At 39.2% G+C, this 20,470-nt stretch overlaps 2 protein-coding genes across 4 annotated transcripts in view; one reads left to right on the top strand and one right to left on the bottom strand.

Moving 5' to 3' along the window:
- Window positions 1-4,189, bottom strand: part of Atm (ATM serine/threonine kinase) — an 85,347-nt gene extending 81,158 nt beyond the window's left edge. The window contains exons 1-4 of one of the 3 annotated variants that reach the window (XM_048343782.1): window positions 3,701-4,189; window positions 1,492-1,592; window positions 1,295-1,407; window positions 12-157 (exon numbers count right to left, since the gene is read on the bottom strand). In XM_048343782.1, coding sequence (XP_048199739.1) covers window positions 12-157; window positions 1,295-1,407; window positions 1,492-1,563 — 331 coding nt within the window. In that variant the 5' untranslated portion in view covers window positions 1,564-1,592; window positions 3,701-4,189. The remainder of the gene's footprint in view (window positions 1-11; window positions 158-1,294; window positions 1,408-1,491; window positions 1,593-3,700) is intronic. The other 2 variants (XM_048343783.1, XM_048343781.1) reach the window with 2 other exon arrangements.
- Window positions 4,190-4,507: 318 nt separating this feature from the next.
- The window catches only part of LOC125349551 (protein NPAT), a 30,339-nt gene continuing 14,376 nt past the window's right edge, over window positions 4,508-20,470 (top strand). The window contains exons 1-8 of the mRNA XM_048343784.1: window positions 4,508-4,689; window positions 12,177-12,295; window positions 13,521-13,581; window positions 14,621-14,693; window positions 16,746-16,786; window positions 17,941-18,165; window positions 19,036-19,123; window positions 20,043-20,130. Of these exons, the coding sequence (XP_048199741.1) occupies window positions 4,653-4,689; window positions 12,177-12,295; window positions 13,521-13,581; window positions 14,621-14,693; window positions 16,746-16,786; window positions 17,941-18,165; window positions 19,036-19,123; window positions 20,043-20,130 (732 nt within the window). The 5' untranslated portion in view covers window positions 4,508-4,652. The remainder of the gene's footprint in view (window positions 4,690-12,176; window positions 12,296-13,520; window positions 13,582-14,620; window positions 14,694-16,745; window positions 16,787-17,940; window positions 18,166-19,035; window positions 19,124-20,042; window positions 20,131-20,470) is intronic.

The following is a 20,470-nucleotide window of genomic DNA, read 5'->3' as shown; positions in this document are numbered from 1 at the left end:
AATGTTCTTACTTTTATTTGCACATTTAATGAAGTATCTGACCAAGCTACTAATTTCCTGCATCTTCTTCTGTCTGGAGGTTTGTGTTGAGGCGGAGACATTTGGTTTGGCTGTTCTTAGACATTCTGTTTCTTTCTGAATATATTTCTGTAAAAACCTTAAGAAAACAAAATAGAATTTCAAGAACTCATTAATGCTATTTTTTAATAGTTTCAGAAAGTCCTCTTTTCTATCACAAAGAGCATATTTTAAAAACATTGCTTTGTTCAATATGCTAGGTAAATGAAACTGATTTCAAGGCCTAACTCCTATAATACCCCCCAAAAAAACTTCCTAATGTATTTGTTTACTTTTGTAATTGATATACTATTTGCATTACCATTTGATCATTAAGTTATTTTATCATTACAATATTGTTAGTGGATTTCCACCTTCCCTACATTTCTCCCAGGGTATGTTTCTATGCTTTAAATGAATGAAGCCTACCTTAAAGATCTTCATAGCTAGCCAGGGGTGTCAGCTACAAACTTGGCCTATCTAACCATCTTATACAAAATAACATTTATTTTTAGGTAATAATTGTATTTGTGGCACCTAAAATACCCAGATGAAAATGGGGCAGGCATTTTTCACATTGTATATATTCAAATCTTTAACAGTCTAGTACCACATAAAAACAATTTGTGTCCTAAGCAGTCAAAGAAAACTAAATATTTTATACTTCATTTTAAGTATATATATTACTTTCAATCTTCTTTGGATTTTTATTTTTTTAGACTGGATCTCATATAGCCCAGGCTGGCCTAAACCCACATAGCTCAATCTGGCCTTGAAGTTGTGATAACTGCTTGTGGTCTACTGAGTGCTGCTGGTATTACATGCAAGTTTCCCCATTCCTAGCTTCCTTCTCACTCTTCAATGAGGCATGTCTAAGACATTTTCTTGAACAAATGATATGATCATCCTTTAAAAACTGTTTTGGGGGCTGGGAATGTGACTTAGTGGAACAGTGCTTGCCTAGCGTGCAAGAAACCCTGGGTTTGATTCCTCAGCACCAATAAAAAGAGAAAGCTAGAAGTGGCGCTGTGGCCCAAGTGGTAGAGTGCTATAGCCTTGAGCAAAAAGGCAGGGACAGTGCCTAGGCCCTGAGTCCAAGCCCCAGGACAGGTGGAAAAAACAAACAAACATTTTGGATATCAACTTTATATACAAGACATGATGATAATGAGATAAGCAAAGATAAAGATTCAAATACTAACTGAAAAAGACAGTAAAGAAAATTAGAACAGAATACCTAAAAACAGCATCCCAATTCAGATATTTTCCTTGTTTGGAATCTGAATGCTTATCTAAATGTTGAACTGTTTCAGGATCCCGAATTAGACGCTTAAATTTCTCAACTTCTTTCTGAAAATGAAAGACAAACATTAGTAGTGTGTTACCCATGACACATTTGTTTCAAGGAAAAATTAAGTATAAATAAGTTATTACCCTTCGTTCTGTAGCTCTATCATGTTCCAGTTGCCGGCAGCAAATAAGCAGATCGTTAAGTGCTAGACTCATGGTTCAGGATTTCAGACAAACATCCTTATCTGTAAAATATACATAAATACAGGGCATAGGGTGAACAAATGCAGCAGTGGTACTCAGTAGAAACTATGTTGAAGATGAACTATACAACTTGTGGGTGGGGATGGGGGGGAAAACTGGGAGTGTGAGGGAAGGGTTGACACTGTCCAAAGACAAATGTACTAATTACCTGACTTAAGTAACTATAGCCCTATTGTACATCACCTTTAAAATTGCAATAAGAAACTAAAAGTAAATAAGCACATATTTGTATACTGAAGTTACTTTTTTGATGCTGATAAGGCTGTGTCAAGGCATATACTTTACCACTGAGCAACACTCCTAGCCTTACATATAATTTTTATACACTAAGGCACATAATTAGCTCTAACTGTACAACTAGGGCCACATTGTAATCAAAGGTATAATGATTTTTCTCTATTTTCCATATTAGACTTTAAATATGTCAGAACAATGCTTCAATGTCTTGTTTGCAGTAGGAGGGTAAGATTTTATTTTTCGAAGAAAACTAAACAGTTCAGTATTACATATCCTAAAGAAAAGATGCTCATTCACTGTTGCTCATACTATTTGCATGTTTGCAAACAGTATTTGTTAACCACCTACTGTTTTTGAGGTACTATGTTAGAGATAGCTACACAAAAAATGAACTAAACTGAAACAAACTCTACTTTTATGGAGACTTATCTGAGGAGAATCATGAAAATAACCAAGTACTTTGCTATAACCAATGCAAATTGTGATATATGCCTCAAAGGAAACAAATAAACAATAATATAACTAATATAAAGAAACAGTAGAGACAATCACTCTAGATAAGATATCAGGGGATGTAGTATCTAAAATGAGTTTGTAATAATGTCATTATCAGAATGAGCTGTTATAAATCATATGAACTACAGCATTGAGATTTCAGGAAACAAGTGTAGCCAAGGGTTTTAAAAATGGAAGAAGTCTAGCATAGCCATAAGGTCCTAAAATGCAAGCGTGAGGTAAGCTGAAGGACCTGAAAGGCCAGAGAACCAGAAAATAGTCCACTTGCATGAGTCACAGATAGAGATGAATTGTTTAGATATTAAACTTATCTAGGTTTACTCTCAACAACTGAAACACACATTTACTAAGTGAAAGACTCTCCAGGGACAAATGAGAGGCTATTTTGAGAATGTGAAAAAGTGATCTCTGAATGATTTTACAAGGATGACTGTATCTCATCTTCTTAGAAATAACTGCCCTTCACATGTCAATCTTGTCTAGCTGTTAAAAGAATATGGTCTGGGGAAAGAGGAGAGAATGCAGTAAACTATGAACCTAAAACGAGGGAAGGTGTAGGTTGGGATGGGTGAGAATACTGAAAGGGGTGACATTGATTAAGATGCATTGTATTCATAAAACACTTTGTCAAATGGCAACACCTTATGCAGTTACTTAAGATTATACTTATATACCATATGGTATTCATAGCAAGACTGTATTGGTTCAAATCTTCATCCCACCACTTACAAGTAATATAAAGCAGGCTATCAAGTCTCTTCAAGTTTGTTTGCTCAATGGCAAAACTAGTACCTACCTAAAATATACTTAACAGAGATGGAACCTACAAATGTGTAAATTATCACATTTCCTTCCTTTATGAATGTTTCCTTAGTCTCTCTGGATGTCTTTTTCAGACTTCAAAGACCTTGCTGCAGTCACCCACTCCTAGGACTTCACCATGCAGAAAACCAATCGATTTCACTTGATTTCAGATCTGGCTCTCCAGCTTTAAGGACCTTCCATACCTTGCGCCTTTACATTCATCCGCCCCACCCCCCGCCCCCGTCTACAAACGCTATTTTATTCTCCAAAACAAGACAGATAGATCTCTAGGTAAATTTGATTCTCCCAGGGTAAATTTCCATAGAACTCTACTGGCACGAGAGTTTCCTAAGGACCTTCACTTACCCTCACAGGGAAGACATCGAGCGAGCTCACACCGCTGCCAGTCCGAATTGGACCTCCTGTGTTGTGACTACAGAGCACATGACCCGAGGCTTGAGTCTACAAAAAAATAGTGTTGATGTTTATCCTCCGTGGGGGGGGGGGGGGAAGGGTTAGTCAAGCCACTTACATAAATCTGGGCCCAGAGGTGACAGGAAAATGGGACGCGCTGGAAAGCTCAACTCGGGGCCTTTAAAGTCCACTCGGGGTTCGGGGAGAGAAGAGGACCGACGGCAGGAAAAGACCGGTTGAGGGCGGCGAGCCGTCGAGGCCGCTCTGGAGTTGCAGGAATATGCACCGGGACACAGACGGGCGAGGAAGGTCTGAATCCTACGCCAACTTTCCCTCAGACACCACGGCGCGGCTGCCACCCCTGCCGCGGCACCCTCGACGGACCAAGAGGTTTCCCGGGAAGCGACGGAATTCGCGGCCCCAAAGCCCTGCTCTCCACGCTTATTTTGGCTCCCCGAAGCCTTGGCACCGGGTAACGCTGGTTACTTGGCACCTTGTTCCCGCTTCCGGTTCAAACGCGGCGTGACCGCACGGCGTGGGTCTCACATTCTGTGCGTGCGCAGAAAGAGCTCGGGCTCCTCTTTGCCCATGCGCAGAAAGAGCTCGGGCTGTTGGGAGTACTCTTTGCGCACGCGTGTAGACGTCACGAGCTGTGTTCAAAACAATGGCCCTCCCCTTCTTCCCCCGCCCCCCCGAAAAAAAAATTCCTCCTGGTCAGAGGAACTGCGCCTGCGCTATGTTCACCAATGGCGAGCGCCCTCGCGTCTGTAACTCGCCTCCAGGCTGCGAGGGCCCCACTCCGCCCCCTCAGCCGCCTTCCTCAGTGCCAGCCGGCCAAGCCTGCGGGCGGAAATGACGACAGCTCCCGAGGCGAACGGGGGCGGGTTTCATTTCGGCGCCTTTCTTTCTCCCGCGGAAGCGGTTGGTTGGCGTGGAACGAAAGAGGCGGGACAAATTGCCGCGGGTTCGGTGCCGCCACTGCAACCGGGAGATGCGGCCCCGCCGCCGCCGTTGCGTTTGCTTTCACCCGAGTCTCTTCGCTCCCTGGGGCTCCTGCCGCGGCGTGGACGATGTTGCTCCCCTCGGATGTGGCCCGGCTGGTTTTGGGTAAGCGCGGACCGGGAGGGAAAGCGAGAGGGAAGAGAAAGGGGTTCGAGACCCTCGGCTGAGCGGGACGGAAGGACCTTGGGGGCCAGAGGATTCTCCCTGGGTGGGGAAGCCTCGGGGTTTGGCCGCCCTGATTTCCGAGTGGCGGAGATTCTTGGTCCTGCCGAGGCTGTGGATCGTGTGAAAGGCCCCTTGGGGCTGGTGGGTGTGAGGATGCTGCCGCCGGGGGTCGGCCCGGACCCCCTCGGGGTGGCGGGTGGCCTGGACTCGCCGGGCAGCGCCAGGCCCGCACCCTTGATCGGGACCCCCCGAGACGAGGCTCTTCTACGTGAGGGGCGGGCTGCGCGTTCTTCAGCCTCTCCCTGGTCGAGACGGGTTCCAAACGGGGGAAAGCGGGATTGATCTCCCTCAGCTTTGGAGAAAACCCTCCCCGACGCCCTTTACCTAATCCGACGTTAGGACGACGAAATGTGGGGCCAGGGGAGGTGATCTATCCCCAGGCTTCCCCGCAAAACGTCGCCCGGGGTAGAGGTTTGAAATGCAGGTTGGATATTTGGCTACAGCAGTTCCGATCCTTTTAATAAGCAAAAAACAACAACAAAAAAATCCCAGAGAGGAAATGCCTTCTAGTTGACACATTCTTTAATCCTAGTTTCTCCCCCCACCCCCGTTTGTACTTGGGTAGTTGGTGGGCCACTTAGCTATCTGGGGAGGGGGAGGTATTGTCTGTGTGAGAGTCGGGTTTTGTAGTTGTTTGGCTCCTGTGTAAAAGGGATTATTGTACTGCTGGGAGTAGGAGCCACCATAGCTCAAAACCCTAGCCAGGAATTTACAAACATCGTATGCGACATTCCTAAAAGTAAGTGACAAAAATCCATAGTGAGAGGGTCTTTCGGGTATCCATAGTCATTGCTACCATTATTTTATTGTTGGTAAAACGCACATTTGTTTTGCACATATTTTTAAATAACCCTGTCCAGGAAAAAGAAAATGTGTGTGGTGTTCTTCATGGGCACATTTTACTGGAAACACTAGGGGGAAATGGCTTCACCGGCCATTTTTGGAGAAACTAATGGCTGAAAATTACAAATTACTATTGTGTTAATGTTTATTTAAGCTTTTATCTATTTTTAACAAAATCGAACATTTGTAGCTAACCTACATTTATACCCATGATTTTTAAAATATAACTGATCTTGTAGTTGTTACATTTATAAGGTTTATATGTAAATGGGTGAAAAGTAAACTTTCACAGTATACATTGACATACCTTCTCTCTCCTCTTCCTCCATATATATTGTTTGCTTAAAAAGTTTGATTTTCAGAGCTAGACAAAGCTCCAAGTGGTAGAACACTTGCTTAATAAGCATGAACATGTCCTGGGTTCAAAGCTTAGTACCATCAAAAAGTTTTTTCTTTTACTTTTAGCAATTTGGTGATCCACATGAGTTTCAGTAATTGTAGGCTTAAGAATAGTTTCTCCACCTTGACATTACTGACATTTTGGAATGGATAGTGGTTATCGGGAATTGTCTTGTACTTTAGTACTTAACAGCATCCTTGACCTCTAGCCACTCCTGTAATACACCTTCACTCCTGCCCAAGATGTGAGGAGGAAAAATGTCACTGCCTATTGCCAGAGTGTCTCCCAGAGCAAAAACCACCCTTAATAAAGAAATGCTTAAGAAAGCCATTTGATTTTCTAATTCGGATAACTCACTCCAAGTTGTTCTTTGTCCACAAATAAGCTCTTCTGAGTGAGTGCCTATTTTTCTGTTTAATGAACAAAAACTCAAACGTCACTTTTTTTAATCCTTAAAATCTGTTATTTGCGTTTCCATTCTTCCTGCCATCAGTCCTAGAAGTGTGCCTTCTCACATTCTGTCTTGGATTGTTGGGACTACTGTCTACTCGTTCTTCTTGCTGTTCATCTTATTTACTGTTGCCAGGTATCTTCTTAAAATGTTCAAGTCATACCACCTGTTCTAAAAGTTGAAAGAGTTGTGCTCAAAGAGTTCTGGGAGCTTCCAGAACTATAACTTCCAAAACTATAGGGGCCTTTTTAAGAGTAAAGGGTCAAGAACTTCCTTCAGTTTTGCTAAGTAGTTACAGAAACCAGTGTGGAGATTTAGCATAGTAAGACATAATAAGGGAATTGGTTACAGTGATGATAGGAAAACTAAGAAGCCTAATGGCTTACCTGAAGCAGCTCAGAGATTAGCCCAGCAGGAAGCTACCACACTCATCTAAAGGACTAGGAGAGATGAAGCAACCCAGAGGCAACTGAGGCTTGGAATTTGGCACCAAGACTTGTGAGCTTTGGTCACAGAGAGAATTCTAAAAAGGGGGCAATAGAATGGGCTTCCTCTTTTTGCCCTCCAATCTGCCACCAGAGCTTCCCATGAAACAAATTGACATGTGAGCCTAGGAGACCTTGCCTATTTGCAGTGCAGGCTTTCCACCTTACAGTAGAGAACACGGGAAGAATGAAGAATGCATTTGAGGGTAGACAGGACCAGGACTGGCACATCTTCCAGTGGATCAAGAATCATTGGTTCTACTAACCCTTATGTCATTCAGACATAGGTATTGAGTAAATATTTACAAAGCACAACTGTGATCCTGACATTCCCCTTCATCTAACTGAATGACACCTGACATTGTTTTACTGACATTCTCAGTTTTTTGTAGTCCTTATCCATTTTCTGCTTATTTCTCTTCTGCTCCATATCCTATTGTCCTATTCTCGTCCTTTGTATTGCATCCCCATTGGGCATATTCCCCCAGATCAACTGCATGTTTTCTCTGTCTGAGATTCCCAGTCTTCAGGACTTCTCCTCCCTTCCCCTGCGCCCCCCCCAAAAAAAAACCTGGTGCCAGTCTCTTAACCCCTGTGTTCCCATGAAGTAAATCATTCCTCTTTCTTACCACTTTTGCATTGCAATTATTTGTGCTAATATCTTCTGTCTCCTTATAGATCACAGCTTATTTATAGAGGGAGACCTTCTGTTTGTGGAGCTAGTTATCCAAGGCATTGTAAGTTAAGCCTTCCTAAGAATTATATTTTCAACCAGTATTCCTGCTAATTAGGAGAGTATCTGCTGATCTTCTCATAAGCAAGACTTTTTTTTCAGGCTTCTCTATTTTTCCTTCTTACCAGCACTTCCTATTGAGAGGGCAAATTGGGATCCCAATTTTTTAAACTTCATATAACCTTGATGGAGTTAGGGTTTTATCTTTCCATCACCTGATTGAGAATTGATTTCTTGATAATTGGAAACATTTTGTAGGCACATAACTGGTTAACCAGGTATAATGACAAAAGTTTCCTACTGTTTCCTGCATAATTTTAGAACTTCTAGGACACAAGTAAAGCATAATACCTAAGTCTAAAATACGAATACAAGATTGCCCAATTAAACATCTTTCTATTTATTTTTGCCAGTCCTGGGGCTTGAACTTAGGGCCTAGGCACTGTCCATGAGCTTCTTTTGCTCAAGGCCAGCACTTGAGCCACAGCTCCATTTCTAGCTTTTTCTGTTTATATGGTACTAAGGAATTGGACCCAGGGCTTTGTGCATGCTAAGCAAGCTACACTAAACGACATTCCCAGGCCTAAGCATGTTTTTAAAGAGCAGAACATACCACATTCAATTTCAATATGGTTATAACTTGAACTTTTAATAGAGCATTTTCTCAAGTGTGTGCTATATAAGCTTGCACTGTCTTATAGTATGCCTTGAATTATGAATTATAATGATTCTTTTCCCAAGGTATTCTAGCACAAAGGACCTTTCTTTTTCTGAAGAAAAAAAGTTAACTTTGACTACATTTTTGTCTAGGACATTACTTCTTGGCTTGTATTTTATTTCACTGTCATATCCTGTAAGCAGTCATTTCAGGGGAAAAACATTCCTGATTTCCATCCTCTCCTACATGAGGTTTTAACATCACGAGTATATTGTATATCTAAGTTCAAATCCTGGTACTGGGGTTCCACCTATGAGTAAGACATTTGATATCTTGTGTTTTGTGTTTGTCTTCTCTTGAGATGATGTCCTTCAATTCCATCCATTTTCCTGCTAAGGCCATTGTATGTTCTGTTATCTGTGCTTTGACAGCTCATCTTAACCTAACTTCAATTATTCTTGAGTTTAATACTCCTCAACACAGATAAAGAAGCATTTAAAATTATCTTTAAGTAGTTGTACTTAAAGATAATCAATTTTTAAATTATCCTTAGTTGTAATTGAATTACCATTCAACTAAGCCATTTATGAGTACAATGTGTCTTGATCAGTGTCCCCCCTTTCCTCATTCTCCCCCCTCCTCCCAACCCTATCTCTAAAGACCTTTTTTTAAATAATCCTCTCTGTACCATACATACTAATACTTCTTACACTTTAATACTTACAAATACTTTCTCATACCAGCCTTTGGAGAATACTTTTATCAGCATTGGTATACAAATTTTTGTTAGTTGATGACTAAAAATTTCTTTATGGAAATTATTTCTAAGGTTTCTTAAATTTATAAGGCTGTATTGTTGTCACCTGGAACTATATATATATATATATAGTTTGGCCAGTCCTGGGCCTTGAACTCAGGGCCTGAGCACTGTCCCTGGCTTCCTTTTGCTCAAGGCTAGCACTCTGCCACTTGAGCCACAGCGCCACTTCTGGCCGTTTTCTGTATATGTGGTGCTGGGGAATTGAACCCAAGGCCTCATGTATACGAGGCAAGCTCTCTTGCCACTAGGCCATATCCCCAGCCCCGGAACTATATTTTTAACTGGGTCCTAGTAATCAAAAATCTCCACTGAAACTGGGGAAAAAGAAAGAAGAGATAACATCCAAAAAAAGCTAACTCCAGAAAGAGCTGTTTCTTCCTTTCCCCATCTTCAGGGAACCACTAATCTACTGCATATGGATTTGCTATTTTGGAGCATTGCACGTTAATGAAATATAATATGACAGTCTTTGTGTCTGACTTCATTCACCTGTCTTTATTGTCTTTTGTGGTTCTGGAGTTTGAACTCAGGGACTTGTGATTGCTGGTCTTATGGTCTACCTCTTCTACCTCTTGAGCTATTAGCCCCCTGCCTGCCCTTGCATGGTTTATTTTCAAGATTGATCGGCCATGACTATGTGGTTTTTTGTTTTTTTTTTGTTTTTTTTTTTTGGCCGGTCCTGGGCCTTGGACTCAGGGCCTGAGCACTGTCCCTGGCTTCTTCCCGCTCAAGGCTAGCACTCTGCCACTTGAGCCACAGCGCCGCTTCTGGCCGTTTTCTGTATATGTGGTGCTGGGGAATCGAACCTAGGGCCTCCTGTATCCGAGGCAGGCACTCTTGCCACTAGGCTATATCCCCAGCCCCGACTATGTGTTTTTTATCCTAGTGTTTGTGAATTGGTAATTCATTGTGGTCTTGATCACACATTTTCCTAATGACAAATGAAGTTGAGTATCTTGACGTGCTTATTAGCAATTTGCATACCGTGTTAAAATGATATTCATATCTTGATATCCAGAGCTGAGGGACATGGCTCAACCATAGACCCTTGTCTAGCAAGCTAGAGACCCTGAGGTCAAACCCCAGAACCACCAAAGAAAGAGACAAAAAGTGCTTCAGAACTTTTCATATTTATTTCTTAAGACTACCTTTTATTACTGCCCATTAAAGCTAGTTATATAGTTTGGCTTCTCGACCCTTACCAGATACATGATTTGCAAATGTCTTCTTCCATTTTGTCATCTGCCTTCACTTTCTCAATAGTGTCATTGGAAGCATAAAAGTTTCAAATTTTGGTATTGACCTTGTTTTGGTTACTTGTGTTTTAGATACTGTTTCTAGAAAACCTTTTGCAAGTGTTTTTAAGGAAAAATTTTGTCAAAGTGTTTTGTAGCACATATTGAAAAGATAATTTGGGTTTGGGTCTTTATTAAGCATATATTATCTGTATGTGTTTGTGTATACACACACATATATACACATATGTAGATAGATATCTTTGAAAGGGTTTATGTAGGATCAGTGTTAGCTCTTGGTAACTCATTGTTTTGTATATTTCACAAACCAACGTAACAGTATAGGCCTACGCTTGTTTTGTGAGCAAAAGAATTTTGCTCAAAATATCATTAGAAATTTAGTACTTGTTATAAGTCTATTTAAATTCTCTATTTTTTCTTGAGTCAGTTCTGATCGTTTGTATACTTCTGAAGTTATCAGTTTTGCCTTGTCTACATTTTTATTGTAACATCTGCTTATAATATTCCTTTACAATCCTATATGTATTTCTAAAATGTAGATAATCATGTAAACGCTTATATTCCTGATTTTAGTAATTTGAGTCATCTCTCTTTTGACCAGTCTAACTGAAGGAAGATTTGTTTAGTTATGTTTGAACTTTTGGCTTCATTGTTGTTGTTTGTTTCCTCTTATTGTTTCCCTTACTGCTACTCTTAATGTCTTTGTGCTTGTTGTGGGCTTACCTTGCTTTGAATTTTTTTTTTTAAGCTTGAACACTAGACTCTTAAGATATTTCATCTCTTTTCATACCTATTTATAGCTATATATTTTCTACTACATACTTCTTCAGGTTCAGCTCATAAGTGTTTCTGTCATGGGGTTTTGTTTTAATTTGCTGTTACTTTAACTGGTGCTTGTTATTTAGTGATCTGAATCAAAACTATAAAGCCTATGCTCTTCTAAGGGCTTATATTCTGTGAATGGACATTCCTTAAATACCAGCATCAGGTAAGTTCCCCATTGTTTGGAGATCTGTGCATGCTTTGGGGCATGGTTTATGCACTATTGAACAATATGACCTCTTACCTTCTTAAGGGTAAAGTTCTCTTTTTTTTTTTTTGTGGGTTTGTGGGTCTGGGCCGGGGTGCTATCCCTGAGCTCTTTTTCAGCTGAAGGCTAGCACTCTACCACTTGAACCATCTGTCAGGGGTAAAGTTCTTATTAGAATAAGTAATACTTTGATGCCCAGAGGGTATAAAAATCTCAAGAATTCCTTCCCTTTCACACATAGTGGAGGGGTGGTCTTTCAGTTTTGGGGAGTAAATCATTAGGCAGATAGTGAGGCATACAAGTAATCAACATCAAGAAAATGTGGGGAGTTTCTGTTTTAAATAATTCAGTAAGTGGATTTATACCATTGTCTTCCCTGCTCATTATAGAAATTACAAGATAGAGGATCTTATTTACCATTTCTTTATTGGTTTTCCCCTAAACATTATTAAGAAGTAATTGCACTTTGTCATACACCTCATTTCACAAGCTTAGCTGGAATTGTTTCTAATGAAGGAGTTACCTATTCTCTTATCTTTGTATTGTAGCACAAACTCTTATTTCTAGGCATGACTGCAAGATACCAGCATGCTCTGCCTAAGATTCTGTTTATGACATGGTCTAGTATCTTCAGTAGCAGTTTTATTAAAGGTCCAGGATTTACTGAACATGTCTTGTATTTTTCATTTAGGTTATTTACAACAAGAAAACCTCACTTCTACCTGCCAGACTTTTATTTTGGAAAGTTCAAATTTAAAAGAGTATGCAGAACACTGTACTGATGAAAGTTTTATCCCAGCCTGCTTACTGGTAAGTTACTTCTTCCTTAAAGGAAATACTTTATCATGACCAGAACAGAGACTATAAATTCTTGATTAAAAACTCAGTATTGCTAGGTACCAGAAGCTTATTCTTGTAATTTCACCTACTCAGGAAGCTAAGATCTAAGGATTGAGGTTTGAAGCCAGCTTGGGCAAGAAAATCCATGATATTACTTTATCTACAATAACGACCAAAAATCCAGCTGTGACTCAAGTGGTAGGGCAGTAACCTTGAGTGAAAAAGTGACTGGAGTGAGCAGCCAGACACTGAGTTCACGCTCCAGTATTGGTACACACACACACACACACACACACAGACACACACAGTATTGGTACACACCTGCTGATGGCTCATGCCTTAGAAGCTGAGCTCTGAGGACTGAGATTCAAAGCCAGCCTGCCCAACCATGAAAAGTAACCTGAGCAAATACAAGGCTCTGAGTTCAAACCATATTACTAGCAAAACAAAAATCATTAAAGCCAAATGCCATGGTACAAGCCTGTATGTAGTTCCAGCTTCTTGAGAGGCTAAGATAGCAAGTTATTTTGACCAGGAGTTATTGGAGAAGCCTGAGCAATATAGCAAGACCCTTGTCTCAATTCAGTTCAATCATCTTATCAGCCAAGTCAAAACAAACAATTTCAGTGGTACATGAATTCATCCATGACAATTAAGACTCATAAAGCCAGTTTTTTTTATACATTTTTGCCAACACTCTTGAATGACTTACAACTCTGGAAATTAGGCAGAATAATTCATATTTCTAACTACTTTTACTGTTGTTTGTCTCAGAATTTTTTTTCCTTAGCTTACCTAATCCAGTATCTAATTCAGACAACTATAATAAAAAATATTTTGGTGTCTCATTGTTTGCTCTTTTGTAACTATTGCTAGACCAACAAAGAAACATTTGGCATATAGTAGATATAATCTATGTTATTTCAGTATGCATGTGCTTGTTTGTCTAATGGTACTGGAATTTGAACTCAGTCTCAAGCTTGCCAGACAGGTTACCCTTACCTTTTGGGCCACACTCCTAACCCTTTTTGTTTTATTTTTTAAATAGGGACTTTTTATTTTTGAAAACCTCATTTCCTCATCAGCTCTTTTGTAATCTAGAGATTTTGCTGATTTAAGAATGACAGGATGTTTCATGATAGAAAATTCATGAGTATTTTGACATTTGGATAATGCTGGATCTTTCTCTTTTCAGTCCTTATTTGGAAAAAACTTGACAACAATTTTGAATGAATATGTAGCTATGAAAGCAAAAGGTAAGAATTCAGGTTCAAGATTTGTCTGTTTTATACAGCATTTACTTATTACTAGAGATAATTTTTGAAAAGTATTAGTGTCACAAAAGCCTTGAGAAATCCTTCTCAGCTATCATGAGATAAATTTTACTTGAAAACCATTTATGTTTGTATTTAGTAATACAGAAATTCTAAAACTCTGAAAAAATATAACCAAAATATTTTTTTAAAGAAACTATTAACTCAGGCTTTGTTATATGTCATTTAGAGTTTCAGACAGTTTTAGAGGGGAAATTCTGGTTGCTTATTCTCTACCGTAGTTTGTTTCTATAGTTTATGGCTTATAACACAAGCAAAGTAATTATTAAAAGTTGACTAGCATAAAAAATACCAAGAGCAGCCTGACGTTTATTAAATACTCTATAAGCCTTAGTGCTACATGCTTTTCATAGGTTGTAACTCATTTAGTTATTAATGTAACCCAAAGTACCATTAAGACTTACTTTTTAGCATAAGGAAGTTGAAGGGCTTTCCATACAAGGAGTTTGCTGCATAGCTTTAATAATAATAATATGTTAAAAAATAAGTTGTTTTAATTCACTTTCTGAATAATACCAAATAGAATGAAGATTTTTAAAAGTAGTTTGTTCTCTTTTCTTTTTTTGGCCAGTCCTGGGCCTTGGACTCAGGGCCTGAGCACTGTCCCTGGCTTCTTCCCGCTCAAGGCTAGCACTCTGCCACTTGAGCCACAGCGCCGCTTCTGGCCGTTTTCTGTATATGTGGTGCTGGGGAATCGAACCTAGGGCCTCCTGTATCCGAGGCAGGCACTCTTGCCACTAGGCTATATCCCCAGCCCAGTTTGTTCTCTTTTTAATACAAAGTAACTGGCCTAAAAAATCTGCAGGTTTATACACATGTCCATTTCTTTTGGAGACAGCACACTTGTTACTTTGCAGCCCATTTGCAAGCAAAATATAACAGTTGTTTTTTGTGGTTTGTTGTGTGTTTCTTCAAATTGATGAGTTTTCTCCAACTGGATTTGTTTTCTCTTATGGCTCAGAAACATCAAATGATGTCCCAACAATAATGTCGTCTTTGTGGAAGAAGTTAGACCACACACTTTCTCAGATCAGGTAAGCTTATAAAAAATATACATAATGCCTTTAGTCTGTAAGACATGTTTGATTCTTAAGATCTACTAGTATATTCATGACCTCTAATTTTGATACTGTTTTAGAGACTGTTTCTTTGCCTCTGTCTGGAAGAATTTGAAACATTGCATACTTATAATAAAATGTTCTACAAATGAGAAAACTGAGATAGATTGTTTAGCAATTTAAGAGGCAAGTCTTAGGCTGTTGATTTCATAATCCTGTCTACCTAGTTTCCAGTCTTGGAATGTTAGTGTCAGTCACTCTTGGAAGGAGGCCAGCTCTAATAATTTTTATAACATCTTTTATTTGACAATAGAGGTTTAGAAAAGTATTATCTCTTTAGAAGCATTCCTATATAGCTACAAGTGAATGTCCCATCTAACTTCAAAAAGTGCCTCATTTTCATCTCCTGTTTAAACTGCGAAATAGCTCCATATGAATTATAATCCCTCTGTGCATCACCTTTATAAAAACAACAAAGTAAATTAACTTTAAGAAATAGCTCCAGGGGCTGGGGATATGGCCTAGTGGCAAGAGTGCTTGGTTCATATACATGAAGCCCTGGGTTCGATTCCCCAGCACCACATATATAGAAAATGGCCAGAAGTGGCGCTGTGGCTCAAGTGGCAGAGTGCTATCCTTGAGCAAAAAGAAGCCAAGGACAGTGCTCAGGCCCTGAGTTCAAGGCCCAGGACTGGCCACCAAAAAAAAAAAAAGAGAGAGAGAAAAGAAATAGCTCCAAATGCTTCTATCCTGCTTCTGTATTACATCTTATTTGTCTGTTACTTACATTACCTTTTCTGACTCATCTTTCTCTTGCAAATAATCTTAAAAAGAGTTCACAATTTTGTACCTGTAAACACAGCATATATTACTGAGATATTTATTTACAAGCTATGACTTGTTTTTTTAAGGAATTTTGTTTTGTTTTGTGCCACCACTATGGCTTGAACTCAGCGCCTGGGCACTCTCCCTTACCTTCTGTGCTCAAGGTCAGTGCTCTACCATTTGAGCTACATCTTCACATTTAGTTTTTGCTGGTTATTTGGAGATACCAGTCTCACAGACTTTCCTGCTTGGGCCTGCTACAAACCATGATCCTAATGTATCAACCTCCTTAGTAGCTGGGATTACAGGCCTGAGCCACAAGCACCTAGCAAAAAATAAAATATTATTATCCAAGTTTTATCAGGTGGTGTTTTGTGTGCTTCATTCAATTCAGTAAGTGGTGTGGCTCTTGTTAATAAGACTTGACACAATTTCTAGTAAGCATTGTCTGACTGCTTACCAAATGCGGAAGTAGATAACTTCCACTCAGTAGAACAAATAACTGGTACTATGAGATTCCCAGTCTGTTTGCTTTTCTCCATTTTCAAAGGTTAGGTGAAGTAATTTCATAGCCATAAATTTGGTCATGAACTTTGGGATTCTGAAGTATTGATGCAAGTGAAATCAAGATTTCTTTTTTAGAAAGCATCTCTATAATTACACAATTGAGACTGTTATCCTTTGTTCATAGCCTGTTTAAGTATTTAGAGTTCAAGTCACACTATTAAAATTTTGTTGTATGAAGCCAGGTGTAATCCTAGGTGCAATCCAGGTGTAATCTCACCTGTAATCCTAGCTACTCAGGAGGCTGAGATCTGAGGATTGCAGTTCAAGGCCAGCCTGGGCAGGAAAGACTGTGAGACTCTTATCTCCCAATTAACCACCCAAATACTGAAAGTGGCACTGTGTCTCAAGTGGTAGAGTTCTAGCCTTCAGCTGAAGAGCTCAGGGACAGTGCCCAGGCCCAGAATTCAAGCCCCACAACAACAACAACAAAAATAGGTTGTATGATTATTTATAAGTTACTGTTCTTTTCCTAACAAGTCTGAGTTTTCTCAGAAAAATATGTCTTAATACATATGTATCTTAAGAGAGTTCTGTTACCTTTTTATTCATCATATAGTTTAGGTCTGACTGAACAAACCAGAACGTATCTCAGCAACAAAAAATTTTAATTAGTAACTTCTTTGTTTTACTTGTTAGGAGCATGCAAAGTTCTCCGGGGTTTGCTGCTCATCAGAGAGGTAGGTATTCACCCTTAAATAACGTTCAGAATTCCTTCTAATTCAAAGTAAAAGTCTGATCAGCATTTTACTTAACACTTGTGCTAGGTACATATTGAAGCTACATTACATATTGTGATTTTTTTTTTTTTTTTTTTTTTTTTTTTGGCCAGTCCTGGGCCTTGGACTCAGGGCCTGAGCACTGTCCCTGGCTTCTTCCCGCTCAAGGCTAGCACTCTGCCACTTGAACCACAGCGCCGCTTCTGGCCGTTTTCTGTATATGTGGTGCTGGGGAATCGAACCTAGGGCCTCGTGTATCCGAGGCAGGCACTCTTGCCACTAGGCTATATCCCCAGCCCCACATATTGTGATTTTTAAATAATTGTGTATATAAATCATAGGTATATGTTAAATACATTTTCTCATTGACTATCACATAATTTTTTTTTTTTTTGGCCAGTCCAGGGCCTTGAACTCAGGGCCTGAGCACTGTCCCTGGCTTCTTTTTGCTTCAAGGCTAGCACTCTGCCCTGTGAGCCACAGCACCACTTCTGGCTGTTTTCTATATATGTGGTGCTAAGGAATCAAACCCTGCTTCATGTGTACGAGGCATGTACTCTTGCCACTAGGCCATATTCCCAGCCCTATCACATATTTTATTCTATAATCTTGAGTTTCTTAATTTGTGTGGTCTTTATCAGTATGAATTGTAAAGACACATGTACTACTGGATTTTGAAATTTTAAATGATTTCAGTTTCTTGTAAAACTAAATTTAGTTAATTTTTTAGGGCTGCCTCTTAGTCTGTAAATATACTAATTGTGTTTTATATTGTTTGGTCATGCATTGTATTGATCTGTTAAAAATTCCAAACTATAACCAGGCACTAGTGTCTTACACCTATAAACCTAGCTACTCTGAGGGCTGAGATCTGAGGATCACAGTTTGAAGGCAGCCCACCCAACAGGAAAGTCCATGGAACTCTATCCAATAAACTATGCAGAAAAAGCCAGAATTGTGGTAGCCCAAGTGGTAGAGTACTAGCCTTGAGATAGCACCCAGGCCCTGAGTTCAAGCCCCATGAGTGGCACACACACACACAGAAAAAAAATGCCCTAACAACTTGAGTTAATTTTGGGACCTTGAGTTAATTTTGTAATATTCATGTGTTTCAGCTCGAACTAGAAATGGAATTGCAGAAATCAAACGACAGAGAAGACTTGCGTCTCAAGCAACTCCTGCCACTTCAGAAGTACTGATTTTACCTTATGTTTCAGGACAATTTACCACTGCTCCTTTATTAGCTACACAAGATGGTAAATCTGCTGGCCAAATTACAGCTCCAATGAAGTCAAATTTCATAGTAGTCAACAATTCACAGTCACAAGATACTGCAACTAGTAAGTTTACATTTTTTCTCATCAGTGTTGTTAGTAATCAAATTACAAAAATGAATTGATGTGATTTTTTTTATTCTCTTAATAAAGAACTATGGGAGGAAATGAGAAAAAATTAAAAGAAACTTTAATTATTAGCTTTGTCACAAAGTAAACAAAATTTAGAAGTCTTTTAAATCTATAGCTTTTCCTATTTATAATCTAATTGAAGTCCAGCTTTGATTTCTAATTCTCTGTCACAGGGGTATTAATAGAGAAGATCGTGATATATTTGGTTTTAAACAGAATATACTTGATAAATTTCACAACCCTTTATTAAAGCTAGTCTGTCACAAATTAAGGAATATTTTTCCAGTTCATTTCCATCTGTGTGTGGTGAATTTTTTTTTTATTATTGGCTGAGTCATAGAGCTAGAAATGACCTCAGAGCTCACGTAGTATATCTCGCTTGTTGTATCGTAAAAACTTGTGATTTAAAAAGCAGAAAAGGAAGAAAAAGAAACAGGAAACTAGATCTTAGTGGCATTGGGATTCAAATTCAGGAGGCAGCTCTGATTCCCCAGTCTTCTCTGTTGCTCACCAGCTCATTAATTTTCCTCTTTAATTCAAATCCTTTCCTATACTCAGCTTAGTTTATACTTCTTCCTATCACTTTTTTTTTTAGATAACCACACTTTATATTATAAGCCATTAAGGAATAGTGACTAGTTCATTCATCTTAACGTCTTGTAGAATACCATGCCATGCATTCCACATGCACTCAAATGTTACTGAATTTAACATAAAATAATTACCAAGATTTAATGCTTCTTATCTCACCAGAAGTTTTGTAAACTAAAAGTTTCTTTGGCTTACTATTTTGTTTTGTTTTAGATACAGCTGGAGAAGCAGTAAATATCATTCCTGGTGCTCAGGAAAGGAAAACTCAGACCACTTTAATGTCTCCTGGTAGACGAAAAAGGTAAATACTTTTTTATAGAGGACACATTGCTAGTTATGAATTAAAATAAACAAAGAAAAAGAATCACATCAAGAAATTTTCATTGTGAGTCAGGATTTGAATCAGCTGATAGAATTGTTTCAGGTACTGTTTTCAAGGCAAGTTCTTTCTGTCTTGTATTTCTTTGAAGAATTTCAAGAGATAAGAGGCTTTTGTTTGTTGGTTTATTTTTGCCAGTCCTGGGCCTTGAACTCAGGGCCTGAGCACTGTCCCTGGCTTCTTTTTTGCTCAAGGCTCTACCACTTGAGCCATGGTGCCACTTCTGCCCTTTTCTGTATATGTGGTGCTGAGGAATTGAACCCAGAGCTTAATGTACACGAGGCAAGCGCTCTTGCCACTAGGCCATATTCCCAGCCCAAGAAAGAGATAAGAGGTTTTATAAGTTTCTTCCTCATTTTTCACTCTGCTGACCCATGGTTTTTGGTTAAGCTTTTTACTGAGTTATATCTAATTCAAGGCTTACTATTTCGATGTTCCCCCTTTTTCCCCACCTTTCAGGACTCCAATTTTTGCAAATTTTCTCAATTAACCACATAAAATAGCAACATAAATATCTAGCATTTTTTAAAAACTTGGCTTTTCTCCTTTTGACTTAAAAGAAAAAAAACGTGCATAATCTTTATTTCACTCCACACTTCATTAAGCTTAGTAATGCAATTGATCTTCCTACACCATCAAATGGGTACGAGGTTCAGAGCTTCATACTGAGATTCCATTTCCGGCAAGTGTAAAGCTAGACCTCACACTGATATCTCCCAACTCAGTAGTGCTTTTTCTATTCTTCTGTGGACCAATACATTTATTCTGCATGGTCTTAAATTTTAGTTATTTGTGGTTATCACTAGACCTGTTAAACATACTGTTTTTAAATGTGTTTCAGTGACTCACAAAAGAAAAGTTTTACTTTATCTGGGCCTCATTCAACAATACGGAATTTCCAGGATCCAAATGCATTTGCAGTAGAAAAAGTAAGTGTCCATCTAAACCTTGCAACTTGAAAGATTCTCAGATTTAAACTCACTGATATCCCATACAAATATGTATGGAGAGTAATTCAGGTTTTTCTGTAAGACTATTCAGCAGAACTGGCTTGGGATAGAAAACCAGGGGTATGGACTGTGGGAGGCAGTACATGAGAAGATACATGGGCAGTTTACCAAATAAGAAACATTGACACATTTAGAAAACTAAGTTTTCGGGGCTGGGGATATAGCCTAGTGGCAAGAGTGCCTGCCTCGGATACACGAGGCCCTAGGTTCGATTCCCCAGCACCACATATGCAGAAAACGGCCAGAAGCGGCGCTGTGG

This window comes from Perognathus longimembris, chromosome 3, assembly GCF_023159225.1.
Source record: "Perognathus longimembris pacificus isolate PPM17 chromosome 3, ASM2315922v1, whole genome shotgun sequence".
Classification (NCBI taxonomy): domain Eukaryota; kingdom Metazoa; phylum Chordata; class Mammalia; order Rodentia; family Heteromyidae; genus Perognathus; species Perognathus longimembris.
This window is presented reverse-complemented; position numbering and strand designations above follow the sequence as displayed.